This window comes from Caenorhabditis remanei, chromosome IV, assembly GCF_010183535.1.
Source record: "Caenorhabditis remanei strain PX506 chromosome IV, whole genome shotgun sequence".
Taxonomy (NCBI): domain Eukaryota; kingdom Metazoa; phylum Nematoda; class Chromadorea; order Rhabditida; family Rhabditidae; genus Caenorhabditis; species Caenorhabditis remanei.
The window spans coordinates 941,862-959,965 of NC_071331.1; the positions used below are offsets into that span (position 1 = coordinate 941,862).

Below are 18,104 nucleotides of genomic sequence, written 5' to 3' on the forward strand. Positions count from 1 at the left end.
CAAAATCTTCGAACCTCAAAGTTTTAGCCGTGACCTAAAAGTGGGAGGGGCCTAAGTACCGAATATCTCGAAAAATCACCACAAAACCCGCCGAAAAGTCGAAAAATTCTGAATTTTTCGTTAATTTTCGAGGAAGATTTTGTTGCTTTTCTGTTTTCCAAGAAACTGATAGATCTCTTGTTGAAGAGCTACAATTCTCGTTTTATTATCAACCAACCTGGCCTTCAGCGGTTCATCCGGCTGACCTCTCCTCATTTACGCGTTCACTTACTAATGTTAGTCCGAATCAGAGTTGTCCAGAATCCGGATTCCGAAATTCCGGGGGTCTTTCGGCATTCCGGTTCCGGATTCCGGAAACTGAAAAAATGGCATTCCGTACAACTCTGGTCCGTATGACCGAGTGGTCCAAGCGGCACTTACTGCGCATATTTATTTCGTTTCATATTTTTTGTTATCAATTATTTAAAGGAGGACTGAAGTCATATTTTTTTATTTCAGATTCTGATACTTCAGAAAATTCTGAGCAACTTTCATCATTGGAGCATATGCTAAAAATCGCTCTAAATGCCTTAAATTCACGTTTTCCCGGCTCAAAAGGAGCCTAGATGGAAGAGTTTTCCCACGCGAATTTTTGCCCCCGTGTAGTCCTCTCGGACAAAATTATTTATTTTTATTTCTCGATTTCTCGTTTTCTTGCTTTTTTCAACAAAATTTCGTGTTTTTTCTTCTTTTTTTACGATATAAATTGAAAAAAAACACGAAATTTTGTTGAAAAAAGCAAGAAAACGAGAAATCGAGAAATAAAAATAAATAATTTTGTCCGAGAGGACTACACGGGGGCAAAAATTCGCGTGGGAAAACTCTTCCATCTAGGCTCCTTTTGAGCCGGGAAAACGTGAATTTAAGGCATTTAGAGCGATTTTTAGCATATGCTCCAATGATGAAAGTTGTTCAGAATTTTCTGAAGTATCAGAATCTGAAATAAAAAAATATGACTTCAGTCCTCCTTTAAAAAAGCTGACAAATATGATCACTACGATGATAAATGCAGTCGAGAGAATAGACGAAGAAGAGGTGCACAATAAACTTGAAGTCGTCTTCCCATTTGGACACTGTGATCCAGGCGGACCATGCTTAACATCGACTTGTCGATTGAAGTTTGTTGCAGATCTGAAATTTTGAAATGAACAATAGACTTTTCAAACTTTTGACTCACTTGGGTCCAATAAAACACGCCGCCTCTATACCATCACAAGGTTGTTTGAGTCTTGCACACCCAATTCTGGTTTGAACAACAATTAAAAAGGGACCTAATTCCTTCTCATCTGCATATTTTTGTTGTTCCTTCACAGATAATCTCTGTATTTGTTTCAATCTGTTCATATCCGGATAGACAGCAACCATGTAACGGGTGGCTAGCGTTACCAAATCTTCACAGCTTCCTCTCCCTGCTTTACTCGCTAGATCAGAATCCCAACTCTATAAGACACGATATTTGGAATTGTGAAAACACAGTCACAAGACTTACTAGTTCGTGCATGTTTGCCAAATAGCCTGCCTGAGCAGAACTTGCTCTCAACGCATTTATTTGTTGAATAGTTTGAGATTCATTTATTGGACGTTTTGCAATGATCGGAGAGGAGCATCCGAGTTGGACTGTAAATTTCAGTATAAAAAACGAAGTATTTTGGAAATCACACGATGAGGCTAGGGCTACTAATGCAACCGTGCGCTATTGACAAGAATGGTACATTTTTGCGTCAACATTCGAATTTCGAATGTATTTAGCCGGTATAGTATGCACTAACCTGACCTCATCATGTAATCACTTACCAAGTACGAGAAGTATTGCAATGCGACGGTTCATTTTTGAAATCTCTTTTTGTTCGAGATGTGTCAACAATTTTGAATTGAAGATTCTTTGAAATTTCCTTCTTACGGCAAAAATAGAGATCTTATCTCCATCTTGCCCTCATAAAAAGACTCCCATAAAAAGTTCACGGGAAATCTTTCAACTACTTTTTTCCAGTTTTGTTACCCACGAAATCGCTGTAAATAGAACTGAAACAGTGCCCTGAGCTTGCAGAAGAAAAAAAAATATGGAGGCGAGTGGCCGTTCCCGGAGATCACAAGGCACAAACAGACTCCCCATGCGTTTTATATCTTATTATCAATTATTTATCTTTACTAATAATATTCAACAGATTCCGTCTGTGTATTTGTTTGTCGCCAGCCATAACTCCCTCCATATTGGGCCGATTTTTTTGAGACCTGGATGTATAGATTGGAAATTTGACTTAGTTGATGCCCGAACTTTTCTTTTTTCAAAAAAACCAAATTTGACGTCTTCTGGAGACAATACTGATTTCAACGGTAAACAGCATTGAGAATAGGTGTGTCCCGACAGGGTGGTAGAAAGCTCAAAATATCAACCTAACCCTACTGACTCGGTGTTCCTTGAATGCACTCTCGAGAGGCGCCGGCCGCGCGTGTGTGATGTAGTGGTCCACACAGATGACTCTTACGCATGGGGTGGCGAGTTCGTTCCCGTCAAATTGGACATTTTTTTTTGCTTTTTTGTTATGGGAAAGTAATTTATTGAGGAGCTTTTGAATTTGAATGGAGGGAAAAGCAGTGACTATGACAAAAAATTTGTCAATAAGTCTGCTCCGCATCTTGCATTTGAGAGAAAATTGAATGAAAATTTGGTCAAGAGCTCGAAAACTCCCGTTGGCCATGGGTCAGAAAACTACAGTAATCTTAAAATTGATATTTCATCATGAACGCTCCAGACCGATAGCATTCGGTGTTTTCGGAATCGAAAGTTCGATTTGAGATTTGAATACCGCTCATCAGAGCTGTAAAATTTTCGAAAAAGGAAGTCGGAAGAAGGAAAAATTAGTTAAAAGTTCAAAAGGGGAGCCGGAAGAAGGAAGAGGGGAGTAAATTTTTGAAAAAGGAAGACGGAAGAAGGAAGTCAGTCGAAAATTCTAAAATGTTTGTAAACTTTTTTGAAAGTCGGAAGTGGCAAAAAATTTTCAACGGAAGACTGAAGCGGGAGTCGGAAGTAAATTTTCTAAAAAGGGAAGTCGGAAGAGAGAAGAAGGAAGTGAAAAAAAGCCCGGAAAAAGAAAGAAGGTAGTCGGAAGTCGGAATTCCGCACAACTCTGCCGCTCACATGCATAATGGGAATTAAAAGAACCGGGAGAGCATGTTTTCTGATAGCGAAGCCTAAAATAAATGGAAGACCACTACTCAAGAAGCTGATATGTGAATAAGAACCCGTCGTAGCTCGGTTGCCAACAAAAAATATGAATTCTTGGATGAGCATTTGTTAAAACACCGTCTTAGTCTGCCATATTCCGAGAAGGAAGGCGTCGTTGCCGCTGATCAGTCAAAATATAAAATATATCGGCATGATCACTCGCCTATTGAGAAGGGAAGAAAGAAGAGTTATCAAGTTCGCGTTCTTCTGTGAGATTGTTTTGAAAGGAGGAAAACATAGGAAGAAAGTTCAAATTGGTAAATTCTAAAATAGCTCATTCTAAATTCCATATTCTATCAGGATAGAAAAGTCATTGAGAAAGTTTGTAGAGTTTGAGTCTGAAAAGGAGAGATTTTATAATTGTGCTTTATCGGAACGAACTGCTCGGCTAAGAAGCGCCGCAGGCGCTGTAAAACTGTACGCTGTACTCTCACGTACGTATTTTAAATAAATAAAACCGAGAAGGGTGGTGTAGGGAAGGAGGTTTAGTCGCCGTTAGGCGACGTAAACCGACTGGTTACTTATTAATCATTAAAAGAAGCCAGTGAATATGATCATGACGATGATGGAGGCAAATGACAGAGTAGACTTCGAAAACTTGCACAATCCACTTGAAGCCTTCCCATTTGGACATTGGGATCCTGGCAGGCCTCTCTTAGCATCGACTTCTGGATTGTAACTTGCTACAGATCTGAAATTTTGAAATTGAACTGTTGCATTGCACATCTGACTCACTTGGGTCCAATAAAACACACTGCCTGCTTGTCACCACAAGTTTGTTTGAGACTTGCACACCCCATTCTGGTTTGCACAGGAATTAGGAAAGCTAATAGGCCATTATTCTTCACAAAGTCTTTTTTATCTTGGTCGGACTGTATTTTATTCATCGTGTTCATATCCGGATAGAAAGCCATCATATAATTGGAGGCGGGCTTTTCCAAATCTTCACAACTCGCTTTTGCTGCTTTACTCGCTAGATCAGAATCCCAACTCTAGAAGACACGATATATGGAATTGTGAAAACTCAGCTACAATACTTACTAATTCGTGCATGTTTGCCACTTGTTTTGCCTCAGCAAATTGTACTCTCAACGCATTAATTTGTTGAACAGCTTGAGATTCATCTGAACGTTTGACAATGATCGGAGAAGAGTGTCCGAGTTGGACAAGTACGAGAAGAAGTATTCCAATGCGATGGTTCATTTTTGTTGTTTCCTTCTTTTGTGAAGTGTCAACGATTTCTGGTTGAACTGAAGATTCTTGGAAACCTCATTCCCTTTTATACGGAAAAAAATGGAGATCTTATCTTTATCTTGTCCTTATTAAAAGTTCACGTTCTGAATAAAATCTTTCAGCTGTTTTTTTTCAATTTTTGTAACCCGCGACGTCAATGTAAATAGAACTAATATTTATTGCGTCAGAAATCGTCAAAATCGATCCAAAATCTTCGAATCTCAAAATTTTAGCTGTGACCTAAAAGTGGGAATCACCATAAAACCTCTGAAAAGTTCTTGAAAATGCTGAGTTTTTCGTGTATTTCTGAGTATTCACACTTAAAATATCGAAAAATACTCATTTTCAGACAAAAAATTCCCAAATTTCGACCTAAAATGATCTGAATAGGGTTGAATCGTGTTTTCATTGTAAATTCCGATATCATATGCTGAAAATTGCTCTAAACGCTACAATTCCCAGTTAGGAGACAACTCAAAAGGAGCCTTCGTGGAAGAGTTTGTCCGTTCGGTCGTGTAGTCCTCTCGGACAAGATTTCTGTTCAATTTCTCAGACTTGTCACGGGCCGGGCCGAAATCAGGAAAAATTTTGGCCCGGCCCGGCCCGGCCCGGCCCGGCCCGGCTCTTTTGAAACATTTTGAGTTTTTGATTTTTTTTTGAAAATTTTAGGAAAAATGTGAATATGTATGATAATTTAAGCATTTTTACTCTTATTTTCCGAAAAATTTTAAACAAAATTTGGTAAAAACGAATTACCATTTTTTGAAATCAAGAAAAATTTCGGCCCGGCCCGGCCCGGCCCGCCCGGGCCGAACTCAAGAAAAATCTCGGCCCGGGCCGGCCCGATTTTTGACAAGTCTGCAATTTCTCGTTGTTTCGATTTTTTCAACAAACTTCCGTAGCTTTTTCAATTTATATCGCAAAAAAACTACGAAATTTTTTGGAAAAAGTGAGAAAACGAGGAATTTTACGGAAATCTTGTCCGAGAGGAGTACACGGTCGCGCTGGAAAACTCTTCCACGAAGGCACTTTTTGAGTAAGGAGAACGGGAATCGTAGCGTTTGGAGCGATTTTTAGCATATGATATTGGAATCTACAATGAAAACATGATTCTACCCTTTTCAGATCATTTCAGGTCAAAATTTGGGATTTTTTTGTCTGAAAATGAGTATTTTTTCGATATTTTAAGTGTAAATACTCAGAAATACACGAAAAACTCAGCATTTTCAGGAACTTTTCAGATGTTTTATGGCGATTCTTCAATATATTTGATACCAAGGCTCCTCCAATGATGAAAGTTTCTTAGAATTTCCTGAATTATCGCAATCTGAAATTTAAACTTCAGTCCTTTTTCAAACTTTGAAAAAGTCTATCAAAACCTCTGAAAATTGGTGAAAATTCCTGCTAAAGTTAATTTTTAACAAAAATTGTTGAATATCTCGAATTTTTGATTATAAATCACATAAAATCTGAGGGTTTTAGCCCAAAAAATGACATAAAATCCCTAAATTCAGACCTAAAATAACCCAAATTCTCACATTTCCAGGTCGATTGGACATGGGCCGTAGTGTTCATCCCCCTATGGGTTGTCCTCTCTCTGGCGGCCGTCGGTGTTCTCTACGCTCTCGTTCTCTCCGTTGTCCTCATTCGTTCCCGTCACTTCATTCCAGCACACCGTCGACAACACGTCTATTCAGCAGTCCTCCATACGTTTTTTGTATGTCCGAAAATCGCTGAAAATGACTGAAAATCTGAAAATTTTGTGAAATTTTCAGGTGATTCCAGCACTGGTCTCTTTGGTTCTCCTCACCGGGAAGCTTGATTCAATGAGTTTTGCGGAAAAGGGCACGCCGTCAGAACTAAGTTACACAGTGAGTCTACTTGAAGGGCTGGGGTGTCTTTGGCGCGTTTTTCAGTTTAAAAAAGTGCCCTAAAATGTGGATTTTCCGAGACTGGCCCACCTGGGACGCGCGTTCTGAGCGTGACTGGGGCGTCTTTGGCGCGTTATTCTGATTAAAATCGCTTAAAAGTGAGTTTTTCGCGTTGTGTGACGCGATTTTTTCAGTTTTTCGAGTGTCTGGCGCACCTTGGACGCGTTTTTGGAGATTTTGAACTTGCAAAAAGAGGGCGTGGCCTATTTTAAGACAATTTCTTCCAGCTCGCAATGGCTCCATTACAAATGTCGTTTTTCTTCATGGTCATTATGTCAGCAGGATTCGGAGGTCCCTCATCGACACCGCAGACGAATATCTGGTGGTTTGGACTACGGAAACCTCTGTGTCCATTCCTTTTGGATAAATGTCCCTCACTAAGGACATATGCGAATGTCAGCTATAGAGTTGGCGGAAGGAATCGAGCTGAAAATGAGGTAAAGCGAGATTTTGAATGGAAAATCCGCCTCGGGAAACTGAAAATTCCCATACTTGCAAAATATCGGCCCGGAGTCAAAAAATGAGCACAATTTTTTCACAAAATTTTTCGAAATTATTTAAAATTTTCATCAAAAATAGTCAAAAATCCTATGTACACTTGAGTTTTATCGATATGTAAAAACATAGTCGAAAATTCGACTTTTTTGCGAAAAAATCAAAAAATTTTCAAAAAAATTCAAATTTTCAAATTTTTGTACTGTGACCCGGGCCGGTGAAAATTCTCAAATCGGCCCGGCCCGGCCCGTTGCAAGTATGAAAATTCCGAAATTCCCGGCACTTTTCCCACCAATTTCCGACTTTTTGTAACTTTTTCCGTCGGAAATTTGCGATTTCTGAGAATTTCCGCAATTTTTGCTACCCTTGGTTACTAAGTATCGCAAGCGGTGTCCTAGAAACCCATTAGAAGAAAGTTCGGCCAGCACTGACTATTTTGAGCTTTTTACATTTTTCTGTTTGAAACCCCGCATTTTAAAGAATTTTTCTGGCTGAAAATTCAATTTTCAGTCTGAAAAATGTAAAATGCTGGTCGAACTTTTTCTGTTTGGTTCCTAGGCCAGCGAATCTCAACTCTTTAATTGGAAATTAGAGGGAAAGAATGTGGTGACCGAAAATTCCAAGTTTGGCCATCACTGATCATTTTCCACACTTTCCTTTTTTCAGGCTGAAAATCCGTATTTTTGAGATTTTTACAGAATTTGCGATGTTTTGACTCGTAACTTGAGGATCTTAGCGAGTTTTATCTACTCCGGACCATGAGGATAAGCTCTGGTGGCTCGTTATAGGAAAAACACGCTGAGATCTACATTTTGGTATAATTTTTCTTTTTGAAATAATGATTTTGAAGCAAGTTACGAGCGAAAACCTCGAAAATTCTGGAAAAAATCTCAAAAACTCTGATTTTCAGTCTAGAAAATTCTCAAAATGGTTAGTGGTGGCCGAACTTTCTTCCATTGGGATTCTAGGCCACCGTAGGCTTTCACTCTAATTTACAAAAGAAGAGTTAAGAATCGCAGGCCTAAAATCCAACATAAAAAGTTCGGCCACATTTTAAATTTTCAAGCTGAAAATTGAATTTTCGCATTTTCAGCCTGAAAAATGCTCAAAATGGTCTGTGGTGGCCGAAAAATTTTTCTAATGAATTTCCAGATCGCCGTTTCACATTAACTTCTACATTATTCACAATCTGAACCCGGATTCAGAATCCTCACGTCTTCAGCTTTTCATTCATATCAAATTCAGGACATTCGGACATCTGGGACACACAGACAGACACTCGCTAAGCTCTCCCACTTAAATACTGTCTGTCTATATGTCCCAGATGTCCGAATGTCCTGAATTTTTGATGATTGGAAAGCCGAAGACGTGAGGATTCTGAATCTGTTTTCCGATTTTGAAAAGTTTAACTTTTATCCCTTAAAACCGTGGATTTTTCAAATTTTTTCAAGTAAATCTTTGTTTTCTCCTCAAAAAATTATATATTTTTCCAAAAAATCCGGATTTTTCCAATATAAATTTTTATTTCCTACTCATAATATCCCATTTTCAGCCCTAAAAATCCGATTTTTTAAATTTACACCGTTTGAAATTTCATTTTTACCCCCTAAAATCCCCCAAAAATGCTCAATTTTTCAGCAAGAAAACGGTGAAGAGCGTCAGGCGGTGATAGCCGATGAGAATGAAGAACGTGACGAGGCGGATGTGATGGTGAGGAATCCGAATCCTCCGAGACCGAGAGTTGAAGAGAAGACACGTGGAAGCGGTGGATCACAGACGAGTTCACAAGGAAGTCAGAGTGGACAAGACGGGCAGAGTTAGTGATTTGGGAGAACTTTTGAGCTGAAAATGCGGATTTTTCCAGATATTTTCAAGTAAAAACTCTATTTTTTTGCCAAAAAATCCCGATTTTTGAACAGAAAACGGCCATTTTCAACTCAAAATATCCGATTTTAACCTAAAATTTCAAATTTTCAGCGAGTATCTGTATCATTTTACAGAATTTTCGATATTCCAATCATGGAGAAACTCAAGATATTTTTTTGTTTAAATTTTCACTGAAAAACTGATTTTTTTTCAGCCAAAAACGCATTCTTCTCGATTTTTCGTCATTTTTTCAGTGAATTTTCAAATTTTCAACCAATTTTCTTCGTTTTAATACCAAAAGATAGCTCTTGGAATCCTCTGCAACCTCGCTCTATTGCAATCTCAATTTTGCCAATTTTGGTTTAAAAATGGCGAAAAACGGTTAAAAATTCATTGAAAATCGAAAAATGAGCGAAAAATTCCATTTTCAGACCTAAAAATGCAATTTTCCACTGTGAAACCCTAATTTTTTCATTAAAATATCCAAAAATGCGAATTTTCGATAGAAAAATCCCATTTTTCATCATAAAAATTAGATTTTTCACATTTTCAGCTCTAAAACGTTATATTTTTTCATTTAAAACAACTCAAAAAACGCAATTTTTTGTGGAGAATGTCTATATTTCATTGAAAAATCTCATTTTCAACACTATTCATCAATTTTTCGTCAAAAATGTACATTTTTCTACTGTGAATCCCCATTTTTTCATTAAAAAATCTCAAAAACTTTCAATTTTTGCTGAAAAAATTCCATTTTCAGCACTATAAATCGATGTTTCGTCAAAAAAACAGATTTTTTCATTTAAAAAATCCATTTTTCCTCTGAAAATCTCAATTTTTCCAGATCCAATCGAACAAATCGCCTCCTCATCAGCAGCAATTCAACGAGCAATGGCTCAATACAAGAATGAATACGGATACCATTGGCATGGCGATATCTCTCAACCCGATTGAAATTTTAAATTTTCAAAAAATTTTTTAAAAATTTTGAGTAAAATTTCTGTCATTTTGTATATAATTTCATCTGTTTTTTGAAACTTTTTTCTTGTTTTTTCACCCGCTTTACGTGTAGTTTTAATTCGAATTCTTTGTCTTTAAACGAATACTATAACAATTTTCATGCGATCTCCCTTTAAAAAATCGATTTTCAGTCATTTTTTATTGATTTTTCACCGAAAAAATGTATTTTTCATCTATTTTTACCTATTTTTAACCATTTTTCTTGGTTTTTCCCACTTTTTAGGAGATTTTTAACCCATTTTTCAGCTTTTTTTGCATGAAAAGCTTCTACGACATCATAGAAATCGAGGAGACCGCAAATTTTGACGACGTCAAAAAAGCGTATTTTCGATTTTTGCGCGCCGAGCATCCGGATAAAAATCCCCAAAATAAATCATCATCAGCGACAGAACTCCTGAAAGCTGTAGGTCAAATTTGGGAGCAAGTGAAGGTAAACGCGCTCCATTGACACTAGTAGTTCAATAGAGCACACTTGCAGAGTAACCGAGTGATCTACGATAGTTGGCTCCGTGAGCAGAGACTAAGAGAGACGCAGGGAACGATTGGAGAAACGATTGAATTAGAGAGAAATCAAGAGATTGAAGAGTACTGTCGCTGTGGGGCGGAGTTTAATTTGACACAGGAGGAGGTAAGTGCGCTCTAATGAGAAAATGGCGAAAATTGAGCGGAAATTCCGGAAAAATGTGATTTTTCTGTGAAAATTGATAATTTTTCGCAACTTTTATACCAAAAATGTCTGAAAAATGACGAAAATTGAGAAAATTTTGCTTAAAACCCCGATTTTTCAGCGAAATCGTCAGTTTTTCCGATTTTTACACTAAAAAAATGAGAAAACTGTCAATTTTTCGACAAAAAAGGGGATTTTTCAGCCAAAAATGATATTTTTGCTTATTTTTTGAGTTTCAGCGTACATTTTCTTCTTTTTTTTTTCGTTTTTCGCAATTTTTATGAAGCGAAATTTCAGGCAATTCGAAAAGCTATCTTTTCGTGTAAAGATGATAAAAATTAATTGAAAATTCACTGAAAAATTGCAAAAATCGAAAAAAAGAGTTTTTGACTGAAAATATCAGTTATTCAGTGAAAATTCGACCAAAAAAGAGCTAAAAATAAGAAAATTTCGTCGGAAATAGTAAAAAACGCAAAAAAAAATGGTGAGAAATGTCATTTTTTAGCGAATTTTTGACAGATTTTTAAAATTTTTATACCAAAAGATAGCTCTTGAAATTCTCTGTATGTTATAGGTGAAAATTGATAAAAATTTGGTAAAAATTGATAAAAATTTATCGATTTTCAGAAATTTAAATTTAAAAATGCATTTTTGCTTGAAAAATAGCAAAAATCGACCGTTCGATTCGATTTTTCATAAAAAGAATGGCTTATTGAAATTCTCTATAATTGGAATATCAAAAATCAGCTGAAAATTCGTAAAAATGCAAACATTCATTGAAAAAAGGCAAAAATTTTGAAAAATCCGATTAGTTTTGCGGATTTTCGACTAATTTTGGGGGTACTCGATTTTAGAACTCGGAAAGATAGAACTGCGACAAAATAAAACTGTAACAATATAGAACTGACAAAAATAAAACTGAACAAAATGGAACTGCGACGAAATAGAACTGAAGGAAATGGAACTGCTACAAAATAGAACTGCTACAAAATAGAACTCTAGTTGGAATGGAGCGCGTTTGCATTCGTGACTTTTTAGAAGAATTATAACCAGTTTTCGAGGAGAAAAGTCCAGTAAAAACACTTATTTTATTTAGATAAAGTCTTTGTCTATTTAATAGTCAACAAAAAACTATATAAAATTATATTAGATAAGCTATTTTGTAACAGTTCTATTGTGTTCAGTTCCACTTTGTAGCAGTTCTATTTTAGTCAGTTATATATTGTTACAGTTTTATTTTGTCGCAGTTCTATTTTTCCGAGTTCTAAAATCGAGTACCCCCCTAATTTTCACAATTTTTATGCTAAACGATAGCTTGCAACTTCGCTCCATCGAACACTCCATTTTTGCGGTTTTTGGTATAAAAATCGCAAAAAACGGTTGAAAATTCATGCTGAAAATCGAAAAATGAGCGAAAATACTACTTTTAGCTGAAAAATTCCTTTCTTCATCTCAAAGTAAATCTTTGAAATTAGATTTTCCCGAAAAAACAACAAAAAAATCCTAATTTTCCTGATTTTCTCATAAAAATAGCCCAATTTCCCAGTCATTTTTTCCAGGTAGATCAAATAATCGACGTCGGGATCTTCGAGTGCTCCTCGTGCTCTCTCTGCCTTGAAATCCGTCGTCCATAACTCCCGATGTCTTCCCTCGACGAAACGTCCACTAAAATTCTGGTTCTCGGCGATTCATGCGTCGGAAAGACGTCTCTTTGCCATTGTATCGCCGCCGAACCCTCTCGAACATTCGATTCGACAATCGGAGCGACAGTTATAATGGCATGGCATGAATATCGTGCGGGAACACCGGAACAGAGATCCGAGCTCTTGGAGTTATGGGATATTGGGGGAATGGTCGCCCATCGACAGGCCGCCCAAGTATTCTTTGAAGGAGCGGTTGGCGCGATTCTGGTGCATGATTTGACGAATCGGAGGAGTGAGGAGGTAGAAAATCGCGAAAATTGGTTGAAAATCGCAAAAGAATGAGCGAAACCCCGGAAAATTCGTCCAAAACCGTCGAAAACCGACAAAAAATTTTTTTAAATCCTCGCGGCCGTGGCCTCCTGGCCGAGAAAACAAGCGAAAACTCTTGGCGTGTACTCCTCTCGGACAAGTGGGAATTAATTATTTTTCGGGTTTCCAGGCTAAAAATGGGGTTTTGAATGAAATTTCGAGGTATTTTGATTGAAAATATTGTGGAAAAGCTGTCAGAATGGTCTAAAATCCTGAAAAATTCATGAAAAATGATTTTTTTAGTGGAAAAACAGATATTTCTCATATGTCGGGTGATTTTTGGAGTATCTAATGAAAAAATGGGGGTTTTGAATGGAATTACGAGATTTTTTGATTGAAAATAACTTTTAAAAATAACTTAAAGCTGACAGAATGGTCAAAAAAATCTTGCGGAAAAATTCGAGAAAAATGAGTTTTTGAAGGAAAAATCAGAATTTTGACACATTTTCGAGTTTTTTGTGAAAAAATAGTTTGTTTTGATGAAATTTTGTGATTTTTCAATTGAAAATGGTGACAGAAGCAATGAGAAATGTTAAAAAATGATGCAAAATTTGAGAAAAATGATTTTTGAAGGAAAAATCAGAATTTCCACACTATTGGGTTATTTTTTGAGTTTTCAGTGATATTTACCGGTTTTTCAACTGAAACGATGTCAAAAACGCTGTGGAAATGGTCAGTGAAGCTGAAAATTTGAAATAAAGTCCGTTTTTGAGCCTAAAATTGAATTTTTAACAGAGAATTGTGATTTTTCGAGTTTTTAGTAAAAAAATGGTGTGTTTGGATGAAATGTAGTGGTTTTGAGTAGAAATTAATATCGAAAAGATGCAAGAAATGTTCAAAACACCGAAAATTTCTGGAAAATTGTGTTTTTAAGTCAAAAATTTGGCATTTTTGTAAAAAAAAATAGGTGAAAATACTGATAGGAAGCTCGAAAATCGGCAAAGTTTTAGTTTTCTTCTAAGAAAATGGGATAAAAAGTTGCGGTTTTCACTGAAATTGGCAATACTTACAAATCGACGAAAAAAATTAATCCGACTTGTCCGAGAGGAGTACGCAAAGAGATAGGCTATTAGCACGGCACGCTTCTTACAACCGCGCTCTACCGAAACCGATGAAAATAGTGTGCGAAATTGAGAGACTCAGAGAAAAAGAGACATTTTTCAAACGCATTTCGGTGGAGCGCAGTTGTAAGAACTGTGCCGAGTTAATGAAAATCGCCAAAAAAGTTAACCCGACTTGTCCGAGAGGAGTACACGAAAAGAGAGACAGTTAAACTATATTTCTCAATTTCAGAACCTCGCAACATGGCTGACAATGCTCGACGGGAAGCCACGAGCCCCGAAATCATCCAAAGACCCGGCAGCCGTCGCTCTGAAAGTTGACATTGAAAGTTGCAACATTCCCGTGCTAATCGTCGGAACAAAAGCTGATTTAGTGCCCCATAAAGGGCCAGTGAGCTACGATAGACTTCACATTGACTCCCTGAAAAATATCATCCGAGGATCCGCCAATTCCATTACACTCGCCAGATTCTTCGACTCTTGTCTCGATAGAACTCGTCGGACCACTCTGAATTCGTCGTTTTTCGCCGCCAACGCGTCGAAAATGACACCGAATACGTCGATTATTGGGGCACCGTCGACGACGGCTTCAGATGTGACGAATCGCACGATGAGCCCGTTCACCACAATTCCCATGGGCACTTCATAATTATTTTTGATTTTTTGTCTGGTTTTTTCACATATTTTACATATTTATGGTTTTTACGCGAATAAAAGGATTGATTTGTTACTTTTTGTGGTCATTAGTAAGCCTGGACACCCTTTTTGCAGAAAAACTGCGAATTTTTCACATTTTTCACATGAGAACTGATTTTTCGATGTTGTTTAACTGAAAACTGCGAATTTCTACCATTTTTCATAGCTAAAACAGGTTTTTAGGAGTTTTTGAAGCTTTTTGTAGCAATTTTCACTTGAAAAATCATAATATTTCCGCCAAAACCACCATTTTTTCACTAAAAATTCGAAAAATCAAATGATAAAGCCAGAATTTCGATTTTAGGCTTTGAATCTCCATTTTTCAGAATTTTCAGCATGTTTTGATAGTTTTAAGAGATTTAGCACCGTTTAAAACATTATTCTCAATCAAAAAACCACGAAATTCCATCTGAAACCACCAATTTTCATCTAAAAACATGAAAAAATTAATTCTTGTTTGTCCGAGAGGAGTACACGGCAAGAGTTTTCTCAGCCAGGAGGCCACGGCCGCGAGAAAACGAAATGGCGGGTGTTTGAATAAGGGTTTTTAATTTCTCTGCTTTTTCACAGGGTCTCAGTATGAGTAGTGAAAATAAACGCGCTCCGCTGAAATCAGCTGAAATTTTAGCGCGAAATTCAAAATAAATTTTATATTTAAAAATTTTATATATTTTTTCAATAGAATTGATCTCGAAAAGAACCGCGACGGTCGAAAAACTGGCCAAAAATGCGGGAAAACAGGCATAAATCGGCTCAAAAACTGGTCGATTAGGCTGCGTATCAAAATGCCACAGTGAAACAGCGAATTGCAAAAATTAAAATTTGAATTTGCCGCCAATGTCTAGTGGAGCGCGTTCGATTTTACTACTCGACCCTAGACCCTGTGCTTTTTCGATTGCTTTCCTAGCGGTTTTTGAGATTTTTTGGCAGAGAACTGTTTGTGTAGAATATTTTCGAAAATGCACCACACACTTTTTTCCGGTTTATTCATATGATTTATTGGAAGAGCATAGAAATGAGAAGGATCGAAATGCTAATAATATCCATATTGCTAGTAGCGACACTCGACGGTTTTTCTTCTGAAGAAACACCTCCAACCTTGCACAATCCGGACTCAGCAGTTCTATCCTTCAGGCACTGAGATCCAGGCTGTCCACTTACCGTAAATACTGTATTATAACGGCATGCCGTTATATTTTTCAACCGGCTCCCAGAGAAATTTTGTGGTTTCAGAAACTTATTAAAATTTACCGGAAAAACTTTTTTGGGAGTTCTATCGGCTGATCAATAAGTTACTAATCACGCTGCTTCTAATCAAAACCAAGAAAAAACACCTTGATAATCATAATCATGAATTCGGAGTATAGATGGGGTGCCGTTATAATACAGGTGCCGTTCTATTACAGGTGCCGTTATAATACAGTATTTACGGTATATCATTTCCTTCTTTTTTAAGATGTCCATTCGGTCCAATCGCACAAATCGCTTCAACATCACCACAGCCAGGTGGTCTCAAACCAACACACGCAAAGCTCGTCTGGATTGGATTCAGGAGAGTGAGGCAGCGATTACTACAAATAGTTGAAGCATTTACTCTCACGGGACGGAAGTATGAAGCCAATTCGATTCTTTGTTTGACCGGGAACGCGTAATATGAGTTGGGTTCTTTCAATTCATCTTTCACAGTCTCACAATTCAATCCACTACCTTCTCCAAGTCGGGGCTCCATGTCTGCAATTTTAGAATTAGGACATAATCAATCGAGAAACTCAACCAATTTATTCATATTTCCTATAGTACTTCTTTTCGCTTCGTCATAACGCCATCCGTTTACGTCGGAAATCACTTTTCTTTTATCCTTGTCTTTCACCGGAACGACTTCAGAAGATACATCATGGATGGATATGAGGAGAAGGAGTCCAATAGCGAGGGCTTTCATAGTAGTCTCTTGTTGAGTTGTTAGGTTGTATTTATCTCAGTAGATCAAACTGATTTTCTACCCTGATTCTCTCTTCTTTTATACGGATGAGATGGGGTGTTTGACCTTTCAAGAAAGAGAGCAGTTCACGAATCTGTTTGATTTTTATTTCCAGAAAAAAGTAGGGTGAGAGTTTATTCAACTTCACTGATTTTCACGCCACGTATTTTTAGATGGGACAGCACTGCTGAAAAAAATGAAGTTCCAGTAAGCGGCAGGGGATCGTAAGCCGATTTTTTAACTAGCGCCATTGAATTTCAAGTAAAATTCATCAGCGATCTTTTTAATATTCTTTCCGCATTTGTTGGAGTTTTATCCGCGCCGCTTGCAGTTCAACGGGGTACAACACTATTTCAAAATTCCAGGTTTTTGATATGAATCGATTCAGAAAGCCAGGGAAAAGAAAAAACTCTTTAGGAGCCATGTCCGAAAATCAGTCCGAAGTGAGTTGTGGCTTGCTAAAGTGGCTTTAAGAAAGAAAGAAAAGAAGAAAAGTTGGGCGACTTATAACTCGGTTCACAAAAGAATTTATCAGAATTTATTTCAGATTTGGAATCTACGGACTCGAAAGTGACAGGGGCCAAATTCTAGACTCCTTTGAAAGAGGACTCCCTCGTGAGGGATTTGCTTTTGCAACTCTTGCTCATATCAAAACAAAGTAAGACAAAAATTGGACAAAATAGTGTTTATTCACAATTTTCTGGCATCAAAACATTTAGAAACAAGACAAATATGAATCTTTTGGTAGCGACATCCGTACTGCTCGAATTCGTTTCTGTTGCCGCCTTTATCTTGGGTGCAACACCTGACTCATAATTCATGACAACATTGAGTTTTCTAGTTGGTAAAATGTACGACTGACTTGGGACGGTCATGGAGTCAGTATGGGGATATGGGACGTGAGCTGTATCGTTGGAAAGTTGAGAAAGCGCTGATTCCAAATATATATTCAGTTTTTTGCATTCGACACGTCAAGGGGTAATGACTTTCCTAGTGAATGAGTGCTTCTACACAATCCACCTCGCTTAATTCGAGTAGTAGGTTCCCGGATTTTTTCGAAAGATTTTTCGAAAAAATTTTCGAAAGATTTTTCGAAAACTCTTTGAAAATTTTCGAGATTTTTCGAAAATTTTTCGAAGAATTTTCGAAAAATCTTTGGAAATTTCTGGAAGTTTCTAGAATATTCTGAAAATTTCGGAAAACATCTGGAAACAAGAGTTTCGCTCATGGATGGGCATTTTAGAGTTCCGGAGCACATTTGTGTCCGCCCTCGCATAAGTTTCTTGCCAGTTGACTTGTTTATTCACTAAAAATGACTCAAATTAAAATTTTATTGATGCAAAACGTGTCCGATAATACAAATGTGCTCCGGAACTGAAAACTGTTCATCCATAACCAAAATCCCTGTTTCCAGATTTTTCCCAAAATTTCCGAACACCCCTCAATTTTTCGAAAATTCTTCGAAAATTTTTCGAAAGATTTTTCGAAGGGTTTTTCGAAAATTTTTCGAAAGAAATTTTTCGAAGAATTTTCGAAGAATTTTCGAAAAATTTTCCGAAAAATCTTACGGAAAATCTTTCGAAAATCTTTCGAAGACACACACTGGTCCCAGCTAATATATTTCATCTCCTCCTTCACGACACGGTTTTGACAGTTCGATGCATCCGATTTTAGTTTGTGGGATATTGTATCTCTCAGTAGCAGTGTTGTATGAAATTCTGATTTCCGGCTTCCGGATAAGAAATACGCTCTTCCATGCTACTCTTCTCGGCAGCCGTATCCCCTCCCGAAACCATCATGTGATCTCTATTTTTGAGATCCTAATGGTTCACGGTATCAGCTGTTTTTAACTCAAATGACATAAAAAGGCTCATTGAAAT

The 18,104-nt window shown here is 37.3% G+C and overlaps 5 protein-coding genes across 5 annotated transcripts; 3 read left to right on the forward strand and 2 right to left on the reverse strand.

The window, feature by feature from the left end:
* Positions 1-3,796: 3,796 nt before the first annotated feature.
* GCK72_012161 (uncharacterized protein) lies at positions 3,797-4,468 on the reverse strand (the record flags this gene model as incomplete). The annotated part of the gene is made up of 3 exons (XM_053728884.1): positions 3,797-3,956; positions 4,001-4,257; positions 4,307-4,468. 3 exons carry the CDS (start codon positions 4,466-4,468, stop codon positions 3,797-3,799), a joined length of 579 nt encoding a protein of 192 aa, XP_053583656.1.
* Positions 4,469-6,662: 2,194 nt separating this feature from the next.
* GCK72_012162 (uncharacterized protein) lies at positions 6,663-9,744 on the forward strand (the record flags this gene model as incomplete). Its single annotated transcript, XM_053728885.1, has 3 exons — positions 6,663-6,866; positions 8,563-8,740; positions 9,635-9,744. The coding sequence occupies 3 exons, from the start codon at positions 6,663-6,665 to the stop codon at positions 9,742-9,744; spliced, it is 492 nt and encodes a 163-aa protein (XP_053583657.1).
* Positions 9,745-10,066: 322 nt separating this feature from the next.
* GCK72_012163 (uncharacterized protein) lies at positions 10,067-12,111 on the forward strand (the record flags this gene model as incomplete). Its single annotated transcript, XM_053728886.1, has 3 exons — positions 10,067-10,240; positions 10,289-10,438; positions 12,037-12,111. 3 exons carry the CDS (start codon positions 10,067-10,069, stop codon positions 12,109-12,111), a joined length of 399 nt encoding a protein of 132 aa, XP_053583658.1.
* Positions 12,112-12,117: 6 nt separating this feature from the next.
* On the forward strand, positions 12,118-14,199 carry GCK72_012164 (uncharacterized protein; the record flags this gene model as incomplete). Its single annotated transcript, XM_003090638.2, has 2 exons — positions 12,118-12,420; positions 13,783-14,199. 2 exons carry the CDS (start codon positions 12,118-12,120, stop codon positions 14,197-14,199), a joined length of 720 nt encoding a protein of 239 aa, XP_003090686.2.
* A 1,473-nt stretch (positions 14,200-15,672) lies between these two features.
* GCK72_012165 (uncharacterized protein) lies at positions 15,673-16,185 on the reverse strand (the record flags this gene model as incomplete). The annotated part of the gene is made up of 2 exons (XM_053728887.1): positions 15,673-15,977; positions 16,047-16,185. The coding sequence occupies 2 exons, from the start codon at positions 16,183-16,185 to the stop codon at positions 15,673-15,675; spliced, it is 444 nt and encodes a 147-aa protein (XP_053583659.1).
* Between the last annotated feature and the right edge of the window lie 1,919 nt (positions 16,186-18,104).